This window comes from Ciconia boyciana, chromosome 2 (genome assembly GCF_034638445.1).
Source record: "Ciconia boyciana chromosome 2, ASM3463844v1, whole genome shotgun sequence".
NCBI classification, from domain to species: domain Eukaryota; kingdom Metazoa; phylum Chordata; class Aves; order Ciconiiformes; family Ciconiidae; genus Ciconia; species Ciconia boyciana.
The window spans coordinates 119,925,568-119,937,197 of record NC_132935.1 but is presented as its reverse complement, the minus strand read 5'-3'; the positions used below and the strand labels follow the sequence as shown (position 1 = coordinate 119,937,197).

General features: G+C 38.2%; 1 protein-coding gene across 2 annotated transcripts in view; it reads right to left on the bottom strand.

Annotated features, from left to right (window-relative positions):
- Positions 1-254: 254 nt before the first annotated feature.
- LARS2 (leucyl-tRNA synthetase 2, mitochondrial) overlaps positions 255-11,630 on the bottom strand; it is a 92,956-nt gene continuing 81,580 nt past the window's right edge. Inside the window, exons 20-21 of one of the 2 annotated variants that reach the window (XM_072853788.1) lie at positions 7,865-7,992; positions 255-2,337 (exon numbers count right to left, since the gene is read on the bottom strand). In XM_072853788.1, coding sequence (XP_072709889.1) covers positions 2,158-2,337; positions 7,865-7,992 — 308 coding nt within the window. In that variant the 3' untranslated portion in view covers positions 255-2,157. The remainder of the gene's footprint in view (positions 2,338-7,864; positions 7,993-11,630) is intronic. The other variant, XM_072853789.1, reaches the window with a different exon arrangement.

Sequence of the window (11,630 nt, the reverse complement as noted above, 5' to 3'; positions counted from 1 at the left end):
TTAGCGTGCAGAAGTCCATTCCTTATTTTGATTTTTGCCTGAATCACCAAGTGACATCTACAATTCACTTCCTCTGGCAAGAGCAAATACCCGCCAGTGCTAACAGCAATAAACGCTCTGGGCTGCTGCTCAGCCCTGGAGTGACTGCAGCTTTTGTTTAAAGGCACCATAGGGCTGCTGGCCTTACAACATCTTTCTTCATCCTTGTAAATTTTAAAAGTTTTTATTTACACCAAACACGTCACCTTCCCCCCAAATAAAAACTCTGTTAAAATGGTTCCACAGGGTGTGTTAAACTTTTATACAGAAGAAAAGCAGGACTGTGCTGTGCTGCAGATTTTACTGTAAAGGATCTCTTTCACAGTCCTTTTAGGGGCTTCTGAACAGGAGTTTTATGAATTTATAACAACATATATGTCAGGCAGACACTGGAATTCAAATTATTTTAACTCCAACTAAAGGCCTGTGTTTGAATGTCTGAATGCATTCCTTTGTGGCTGAGATTTTTGGAGTCTTAAGACTGCAAAGACCATATCTTCATTATAAATATTCCATTTCTTAGTCATTCTTGTGTCAAAGGACTGCTGGAGAGAAAATCTGCACGAGTGTGGTCCAAGAGGAAGCAGAAATCAGAAGAGTTCTGTTGCAGAAGTAGGGATGTGTAGAGCCGAATCCGCTCTCTGAGCCTGGCACCTCTATTATGCAGCTAGATCTTCAGTACCAAAAATACACAAAACTAAAATGAGTATTGGTATTGCTTAGCTGGTACTCACACTGCAGTGTGATCTATCTTGATCCTCATTGCTTAGGATCTATTGGACTTATTTGCTGTTACTGGGAGATGTTTGTTGGTGTCCTTTTAATCTAATACACAGTCTGGATGAATGCTGGGCTGGAGGGTTAATACAGACCTCTGTATTTGCCAAGCTGGTTCTTATTGCCGGCTTCTTAACTGTCAGAATGGCTCATAAATGGCTGGCTTATTGGACTACTTAGTTTAATGGCTGTTAAAGAAAAGACATTCTTACACAATGAACCCTGTAATTGTCTCTTTGGAAACCCTTTTTCAAGCATTTGCTAAATACAATAGACATTTCCATGTAGATATAACAGCAATGGAGGGTACAAATAAATCGGTTGAAATGAGGCATGAGAATGGTTTTGTGTTTTATGAAAGTCTGATTGATTTTTAGAAACATGATGGCTATTTCCACTTAATGAAGCCCTCACAAAAAAAAGAAAGAATTTTGATTCAAATTTTATGATCTAGGCACTACAAGAACTAGGTGTAGAGGCAAGAAAGCATGCTGTCTGCCTTCACCACTGCTGCATTTCTAGCAGCCGACTCATCCCTTTCTTTAATCCCCCCAAAAGTCTCTGAGATGGCTCATGCGTAGGAAGTAACTGCCATTCTGCTCTGTGCAGAAACAACGGCCAGCACTTTTGCTGAAACTGAATGTCTCATATATGAGCCAACAGAAATATGCCAGCGAGGAAGGAGGATCCCGGCTAAGGCAGGGCTTGGCTAAATAATCTGACCTTTTTCTTGGCTTGGCTCTGAAACGTATGTGAAATGTATCAAACCACCCCAATCCTGGCTACCTGCTCTGCCCAAGGCCATTGGCCAGTGCTAAACAAATCCTTTTTAAAATTAACACTCTGTAGTAACATTTTCTTACAACTTAAAATGTTAGTTGATGGTAGGGTACCCAAACACGAGATATAGGCAGCAAAGACTGACTGTAGCACACCTAACATTTGGTGTAGCATGTACTCAGGGCAGTTGCTTAGTCCTGGAATTGTATTTATGCCTCTGCATTTAGCCAAGCCAGCTTTCCAATAGGATTATATTCCCGAGGCTGACACTAAAACCCCTGCGCTTTAATATCATTTACATTCTGTTACAATAATTTAGTTCTTCTGCACCTCCTTCTCATTCTCCCAGAGAATACGGACAAACAGCATCTCACCGTGACCCAATAAAAAACTTTAATTCCGCACATTTCTCTACGCCAAAATGAAGATTTAGCGCAACCTGATTTTAATAACATTTCTTCCCCACCGTTACATGAGATTTAAATAACCATAACTGGTACTTTTGAATTGGTTTCATCTCGAAAGATTCCAGTTCCCTTTTACGGCCCAGCACAGCCTTTGCTATTCTTGCACTAAGAAGTTGATAAGGGCAGTTCTGGGAGACAGAAAGGCCTTTTTAATGGTTCGTCCCTGGAGATGCTTGACTCCAAGTTCACTTTGAAGAACTAGTTTGTGGACTTCTTCAAAATTGCGGGCTGCTTGCTGAGGCACAAAAACTTTGCCACAAGTTTTGTTATTGATCTGAAAAAGAGAGACACAAAAACAAGAAAAACAGAAGTTACTAGACTGATTTACGCAATTTCATTTCCTGAATCCAATCCATCTCATCATACGTGGGGAAAAAACATCACTAAAATTACCTTTTCTCCAACACCAAACTTCCTAAGTAGAAGATAAAATTCTCGATACCTCCTGTCCCTCTACCATAAAATAAGAGAATGAAACTCTGACTCACGATACTCAAGGAAAATTGAAGAAGTAGCCATAGGAAATCTTGGTTTTGAAGATAGCAAGCACCATGTGACTATGCAATGCGGCGATCTTTTAAGTTTAAAACCGTGATAGTTACACAAGCTGAATAGTGAGAGTGAACATAATGGTTTGTCAAGTGGGAATATTGGTTTGTACATTCTTCTAGGCTGCAATTTGGATTCTTTACAGCTAAGCGATTCCTTACAGAGATTCAAATACAAGATTTATTAAAATAAAAATATCTGTGGCTGAAATGATACCTGAAAGATTCATTCTCACTCATTTTTAGAAAAATAGGCTTTAACTCATTATATGTTGCATTCGTACTAAACGCATGACTCATTAAGCTAACACTAACCACAAAGATGACAAACACTCATAAGGTAATGCTTTCCTGTGTGTGGCTGGTTTTCAGAGCAGCTTCCATACTGGTTTTGCATCAGCAGGGCAGAATCATGTAAGTAAAACTGAGTAAGGCCTTCAGTGGGAATCACCTTAATTTATAAAATGGTCTTGCAAATCTTTTCTGTCATCCAGTAAGAGTAGATAATGGACAGAGACTACAAAGCCTTACTGAGTCCCCTTCTGGAATTGGCATAAAATTCATTATTACAAAAGCTTTCAGATTTATATGGAGTACTTTCAGTGGATTAATGAAAAGAATATCAATCCCACATTTTAGCAAATGAAATAATTTGAATTTTTTAATCCAGTTCAATCAAATTACCTGCATAAAAATCTGCTGCAGGTACTGCAGATCTTTGACCTTTAGACATCATTGTAACAAATTTTCAATCATCTAAAAGGAACATATGTTGCTTCATACAGCTTGGACATAAAAATGCACACAGCTTGGTTTTCACCTGGATTTTATCCAGGATACATGTATGCAACATACCATGAATGAGAGAGACCTACTTCACTTACCTAGTTTGTATCTTATTGAAAATAAAACAATCTGTGCAATTCTCAGAGAGAGGAAGTTGGGACAGATTTTTAAGGAACAAGATGAAGTCTCAAATGCAGCTGGGATGAGTCATTTCTGTTTTTTGACTAGACTTGACATCAATTTGCAGTGATAATGTAGGTAGGCTTTTAACTATTCCTACATGCATCCATAACATGGTATCATAAAAGGCTCCCTATGTTAAACTTCGCTTTTAGCACCTTGTGCAAAGTAAATCCCTTGAAAAACACAAAAGAGTTTATTTTTAAAGCTTTTGTGAAAAATAAATACAAGTAGTTCTTTTTGACAGGGCACTTCAGAAAAGAAATACATCCCGCAGGAAAAAGAAAATGGTAAAATCCAAACGGATACAGTTTTAGTGAGAATATAAAGCAAGCTTGTGAGCTCGCTGCTAGGACACACAGCCTGCAGTTTAAAACTATGCCTGCTTAGTTAAAATGTCATTCACTGTCCTCCATGATGCAAATTAATAGGTCCCAGTGGATGGATGTTGGCAGGGGGAAACTTGCCACAACTAGCCTACTTGGTGCTGTTCTCAACAGAAAAGCCAAGCGGTCTAAATCAACTTAGTAAACAAATGACTGCTAGCGGTTGTGTTTTCCTAGAAAGGTCGAGAAGCCTAGGCGACCTGACACTGTGTACCTTCCCACAGCATCTCTCCTGATCTTCCCACACCGCGCTGCGAGCTGAGTCCAAAAATCCTATCAAGTGGCAGATTGATTATGATTTCAGCACATACTTGCAGCATGGCTTTCGTTGTACCGTAGGTATCGTGATGCAAAGTCAAATGTATTATCCCCATTCTTAAAATAAGCATCTGCAGATTTAATCATGCGCTGTGCATATCAAGCATCCTATTCACATGTTCTTTTAGTCGAGGGGTTAGATTCTCAGCAGGACAAATATCTTCTGCTATGCCTCCATCTCTCTCTCTGTTTCTTGCTAGACCAGCATAACCCTTGGCAGCTCCAGGTAAAAGTGCCAGCACAAGAAACTTGGGTGCTGGCAGCCTTATTTCTCTGAAAAACCACTTGCAAACTGCAAGAGGAGAAATAAATGAGGCTTGGGTCCTTTCTTCCCCTGAGGAAGGAAGCTCTTGCTTTTTCTTTTCTTCTTCTTTTTTTTTTTATTAAAAACATTTGACATTTTAGACTATTTTGGATCTAGAGGGAGCTAGAGGGAACTAGAGAGGTTATGAAGGATGAAATGAAATCACAAAAGACTGAAAAATAAGCACCTGGAGGCTGAAGAAAGGAATTTTTAGTTCAACTCAAATATTTTTTTACCATTGATGCATAATCCTTCTGAGAAGTAAAAAGGAGAATAAATATCTGTGCACTTTTAGGCCTTCCTCATACGCCAAAGCAAGAAAAGTGACACCAATTTTTTTTAATTTTATCAAAACAGCAGTTACAATACCACAGCTGCCTAACAGTTCTGCACCACCTAGAAAATGTGAGGAATGCTAGTCAGAAGTGTGTTCATAGGATGAAATGCTCACTACATTCAGGTCAGATTTTTCACAGCATTAACAATATATGGTACGATTAAAAATATTCAACTTTGCAATAACATTTAGAATAACAGATACCATGGATACCCAGTCAATTTAAATGACTGTCTTGTAGGCAATCTGTATTGTATCAGCCAAGGATGCAGTGAGTTGGTGGCTTTTGCTGCTTTGGGTTAAATATGGGAACACATAACTCCAGCACAGACAGGAAATAATGAAGTATTTTGTGTCAAGAGAAGTAAAACCATAATGTCTCAGCAGGCAAATCCCTGGCAGCCTGAGGCAGTTTGACGTCTTGAGAAGAATAGGGTTGTGGCCCAAAGACTCAGTGTGACTGTGCAGCCTTGTGAAGAGACGCTGCCTCTTTCCAACTAACCAATTTCTCCGTATGTCGAGTGTTTCTTGGTTTAATAAGGGCAATTTACTTTTACAGCCATGCAAAAACCTACGGTGTCCACAAGACTTTAAAATATTCAGATTTATGATGATTTCTCCCTGCTCCTCTGCATTTCCTTTTTGCCTTACTCTTACACTAGAAAGCCAGGCACACCCCTCAGGCACTATTTTTAATAATTATTCCCAGTTTGAAAAAAGAACTTGTCTCTCTGGTCTTCCAGTCACTTGCTTTCTCAGAACTAAGGAAGGTGTTTACATACATCATATTCTTCCATGAATATATGACTGAGAATACAGGGGTTGCTTTTTCTCTTATTACAAGACTTCTACACAAGGCTATGGCTTTGACGAAGGCAACCAGGAAAAGAAACAAAAATAATTTTCATAGTGGTTGTTTAAAGCCAAATTAATTTTTATTCTTCTGTTTTCTTTTTTTGGGAAGGAAATTTTAATGTCAGCAGAAAAATATCAGTGAAATGTTTAAGCATTTTTATGTTCAGTTGTACAGTCTTAAAAACATTGAGTTCAGAGTTTTCCCTGTATTGCTGAAGTTTTTATTTTAAGGATATATTTAATAACATGTTTGCTTTAACCACAATTACAAAGAAGTTTCTATAATTACAAAATTTCTCATTCATTACTTCTTTATAAACTGAACACTGGAATTTAAGATGTTTGCTAGCCGTGCTTGAAGGTGAAGGTTTATTTTAAGCTTGAGCAAAGTGATTATACCCAAGTAAAGATTTTTGTGGATATATGACCTTTTTACTGGTATAAATGAATACTTATCTCTTAAGAAAAAAAGAAAGGAAAAAAAAGCAATAAACCCACAGTGAATATTAGGCTAAGTCTGCTATTAACCCCAGCTGGCACTTCAGTTCTCCTTGGTTTGGGAAAAGATGCCAATTGAAAATTTCCTGTGTGAAAAAATACTCTGTGGCCTCTGCTAAGCATGTATGTTGAACATTAGAAAAATTAGGTTTTTAGCAGCATTTCTCATTCTGTTCAAGTGGACTGTGGCTGACAGATCTGGCAAGATATGAAATTATTTGCAAAGATCCTTTGATTAAGGAAATCTACAGCAACACAACTTCCCCTAAATCCAACCAGTCTCTTCCCTCCTCAAAAAACCCAGTTGAACAAAAATAACTGAAGTTACTCCTCGTACCCAAAGGAGCTAACAAAATAAAATACATAAAATATAGATAAAATGCGTTGCTTCTGTTTCCCTTACACACACGTGCATGCGCGCACACACACACAGAGCATGCAGTTTTACATGACCAAATGACACTTCTTCTAGAGGCTCCATCTCATTCAATGTCCAGAAACACAAGAAGTGTTTAAGTTGAAACATTTAATTTAAGTTAAAACATTTAAGATCAGAATGTCTGCGTGGTATATTAAAGGTTATTCTTTGGTGAGCAGTGAAAAAGGCTGGAGTCCTGCATATCTAATAGTACGCAACTACCTAATTACAGACTACCATAATGCCTGAGCATGAAGCACTTGAATGCAAGCTGACCAGGAGCCAGTTGATGGAAGAGCTGAGACACTACTCATGGATCCCACCCCCTGGCTCCAAGCCCCGCAGACTCTCTATGGCCTGCAGTGGCACTTGCTGCTAATGTGCTCCATGTAACGATAAAGCTTAACAATGCTGAATACAGACTAGTTAGAGACGTAGGAAAAAAGACAGTAGACTACACTGTGCATGTGCACATACACGTTTTAGAAAATTACAGGTTAACTAAATGTAGTTTTATGTCCACTCTTCTACTGAACTGCCAGCTCTTTCCCTAGACCACAAAGGTGTTAGAGCTCAAAGAGAAACTGGAATGCAGATCTAACATTAGGAGAGATACCTGTTGTTCCTCAACCTCATTCCTGCAAATACGCTCTGCTGAAATGTGCCGGAAGTTCAGCCCGAGGCAGATGGGAAACGTCATTTGGCAAAAATCACAGCAACTTAACCCAGTTTATGATAAGTTGTATTAGGCAACCCTAGCACTACAGGTACCACAAGAAATGTCACCTAATTATACATTTTTGTACAGGGCCAAGATCATAAATGCACTGTCAGGCAAAAAATCTGGAGGGACCTGTATTTTGATCACAGTTTTGACTGTACCGTCCTTGCCCACAGCTGTTCATTGGTCAAATCTCCACAGATACTAATATGCGGTCGCTCAGAAAGATTTATATTTAGATCGTCTCCCTTCCAGACTTGCTACATTTTTTCATTTAGGAAACCATTTTAATTACTCAGCACAACAGTAATTGCAGCTTCTATTCTACCTGACCTCTCACTGAGCCACCTAAGAAAAGAACTGACTTCCACAAGAGCAGAAATTTTGTCATCCTCTGAGCTTGTAATGCGTTAATTGACCACCACTGAAAATAAATGAAAACGCTCTTACCAGAACAGACATCTCCACAACATCTGACGGCTGAAGGTACTCTGGGTCTACTTTGGGCCAGGACTGATGCAGCACATCAACATCCCAGTGATGATGAGTACAAAGTTTATTCTGCATGTGTGCCAAACCTGGAAAATTAAACCAGTCAAATATTCAGCTGTATTGTAACCAGAACATTCGATCTTTGGAATTTGTTTGATAAATAAGGACAGAATAAAGTTGACTTTAAAAGTAAGTCCCTTAGGAGGAAATAACATTGTTTAGATTAGCATACAGCACATTATAAACACAAAGGTATACATCTTTGAAGTGCTTGTTTTATACCATGTGTAGGGATGCTAACATGAATGTTGTGGGCACATTTTAGATTTGGATTAGCACTCCAAAACTTTGCCAAAAGCACAGAAGATCACCGTTCATTATTTTAAATTGTAATATTGCAACACAAGCTAACCTCTACTTCCAGAAGTCAATCATAATATTGTGTTTTTTTCAATAACACCACCAGTTTGATTAAAATTTTACTAACAACTCAATCAAAATTATACACAATTTTGGCTTATTATTTTACCATCTGTAATACGCTGGGTAGCTTCTAAATTTGCAAGTCAAGCTACTTGCAAGATTTTCTCATATTTTGTCAAGTATCTATTTTTTCACAAATTAAAGGTGCTACGTAAGAATACCTTGCACAGCTTGCTCTCCTTCTTATGATACGTACATTCTGAAATGCTTTATCCTCTGATTTTATTTTTAAAAACTCCTAAAACAGCTATAAGTTATCTCCTTTTATTAAATAGGCTTTGCTCTCCCCAAGACAATTCATTCCTGATTTGTTTAAGTAATAGAATAGGATGCAATTCATTCTGAAGCCACATTCTTTAATTGAATGAAAGCTTCTGAGTCGGGATTTATGTTGCTGTTTACTCCAGCTGTAGGACAAAATAAAAAGATTTCACTTAACAAGAGACTGTCAAATATGATCAATATTGATGATGATTGCTGTGGTGATTCTCGCAAAGTCAGGGGATTTTTTAATTAAAAACATTCTCTGTGTATGGATAAGAATGCAGACTTAAAACTTTTTTTATGCACATGCTTCATTCAGAACTGCAAAATGTCTTTGAAATCTCATCTGGTTTAGGGCAAGTCCAGCAAGAGCATAAAGAAAACCCATCAACGCAAGATTCACTGTTGAGACTGAGGTACCTGAAGCTGTTCAAAACACAGCACAAAGGCAGACATAGGAGCAAAACCAATCCATGCATAATACATACATGGATTTACCTAGCTGGATTGTTTAGACTAATACAGCAAGTAACAGCAAACAGAGACATAAAGGGAATGCAACTTCCTCCAGAAAAATCTGCCAGATTTTTGCAAGCACTTTTTCAGACAAAGCACTTTGGTAAAATGACACACAGCCTTGCTATTTGCTGAATGATTCAGAAAGGGGCAGTGGGGTGGACCGGTGGGAGCTATTTCTAATGGCAAGCAAGAATGTGCACATTTCCTAAGAATAACAACTAAGCCACAATCTTATTAGGTAAATAATTCATTAAAACACTTCAATGGATCTGGATTTGTGTATTTTTTTCTCTTGCGACAGTAGCTCAGAAACTGAAAGAGCAAAAGACAGGAACTCAAGCAGAAAAAAAAATCTTGGCATTGGTGATTCATTATCACGTTGACTTTAAAGACAACAGCTGCTAGATTCTTCCCTTTTTGGCTTTTGAACATCCAGATGAGCTCATTTCTTTCCAACTGATCACATGCCTTGTGGCAGAAGCATGCATACTGGCCACTCCTTATTTTCCTGTTGAAGTGGATTCTTCAAACTATTTAAAACCCATTTTCTCATAGAAGTCAAGAGTTTCTACCTACAAAAGCAAAACCAGGGTCACTTCTAATCCCTGTGGAGGCTGTGAGTCCTAATAAACCTACTAATAAAAAAAAAATTAGAATGTATTTTGAAGCAGATAAAGTGTGACTAAGCACAATGTCTATCTTTTGGTTCATTTTCTTGTTAGAAAATGAGCTATGAGCTCATCCGAATTAAAAAAAAAAGTGCAAAAGTCAACAGAACTAGTTTCAGAAAACAGAGTTTGACAGGAAACCAAAATGAAGGTTTTAGTTATGTTGCCTGCTTGGCTTCCTGCCTTAATTCACGTTTTGTGAGCTGTAGAACACAGAAAACGCAGTAATTTGGTTTGCATTTTCAAAATGCAACACACACAAAACCAGAAACTTTATCGTTATGATCCAGAATGGCGATGGTCCACTTGTCAGGACCTAGGCAGAACCCTCCTTCAGCCCTTCCACTTGATTCTGAGACGTTACACAAAAGTGCTGTTTGAGAAGTTAAGAACTGACCGTTTCACAGACTTTTATTGTGAAAACATTGAAAACCTGTTTTACTGTCTTATTGTACTGGAAAGCACCTAGTGAAGTGCACATTATGAAGCACCATGCATTTTGCTTTAGATTTTTTTAATTTTATTTAAAAATGCTTTACATTTTTTTATTATTTTGCTTTTATGGCTATAGATTCTCTTGCAGACATAGGACAGAAAGCCACCTGAGTACATTTTTACTTACGGTAAGCCGTTTACTTGTAGGTACACATCTGTACATCCATACAGGACAGATCAAGGACAACACTTGTGCTCAATCTGAAGTCCTGATCCTGCAATTGGATCTACTTCAATGGACTTTTACTGACTAGCAAGCTAATACTAAGACAAGGTTTCCCTAACGAGTAACTCACAGCATTGGAGCCCAAGTTAAAACACCAAGTTTAACGCATATTATATTACTGTAAATGAGTGAGTTGAGAGAAGGAGGGAACAGGACAAGTCTAACACCATTTCAGCTGATGGCAATGTTTTATTAGCATTACATGAGTGTTTCATAAGCATAATACTTCCCCTAAGGTGCGATTTGGAGGGAAAGAGCAGATTCTCATTTTAAAGAGATTTAAGAAGGAAGATGTGGAAGCAACCATATATCGGCAAGGTAAGTTAGGACAGCAAGATAATTCTAGTGTTACAGAAAAAAAAGCACTAGAAAAAATTATCTGTAAAATTCCAGCAATAGTGCAGCTAGTTTGACACAAAATTATGTAGGCAAGAGAAAAAGATGTGATTATGGAGTAAACTGAGTAAGAACTGGCATGGGACAAGGGCCGGCACAGAGAGGTTAACAAAGCAGAAAAGGCAAGGAGGACGAAGTCTTAATGGGCGATAAAAGGAAGTTAATGAAGGCATCTGAAGCAACGCCAGTATCAGAGTTTAGGACTAAGGATTTTCTAACAGGAGATATAAGAAGATCAGAGGGAGCAGTATAAGGTGACTATGAGGGTGTGTTATCCAAATGCCAATAACTTTTGGATTTAGCTAACTCCAAACAATAGAAATCTGTGTTAAGTAAAAATCCACTACACTGGCAGACAAACAGATAGAGTTTTTAAAAAGCTCAGAGCAGGAGTGTGCAAGGGTAGGCGGAGATGCATTCTGGGTCAGTACCTTACTTGCCTCTGCAGCCTCTTCCAAGGACAAGATTGTTACCGTGTTACTTTGTTCTTGATATGCTCTCTTACTATTTAATGAATCTTCCTATTTGACAGATTCAGGCAAGTTGTGTATCTGAAATACCTTTCTGCAGCCCAGGAGGAGTATGTCTGTCAGTCATATGTGAAATGGTCTGCAATCTCAAAGAAATGATAGTGATACAGTAACAGCTGCTTCCAGACAGCTCTGAGAAAAAC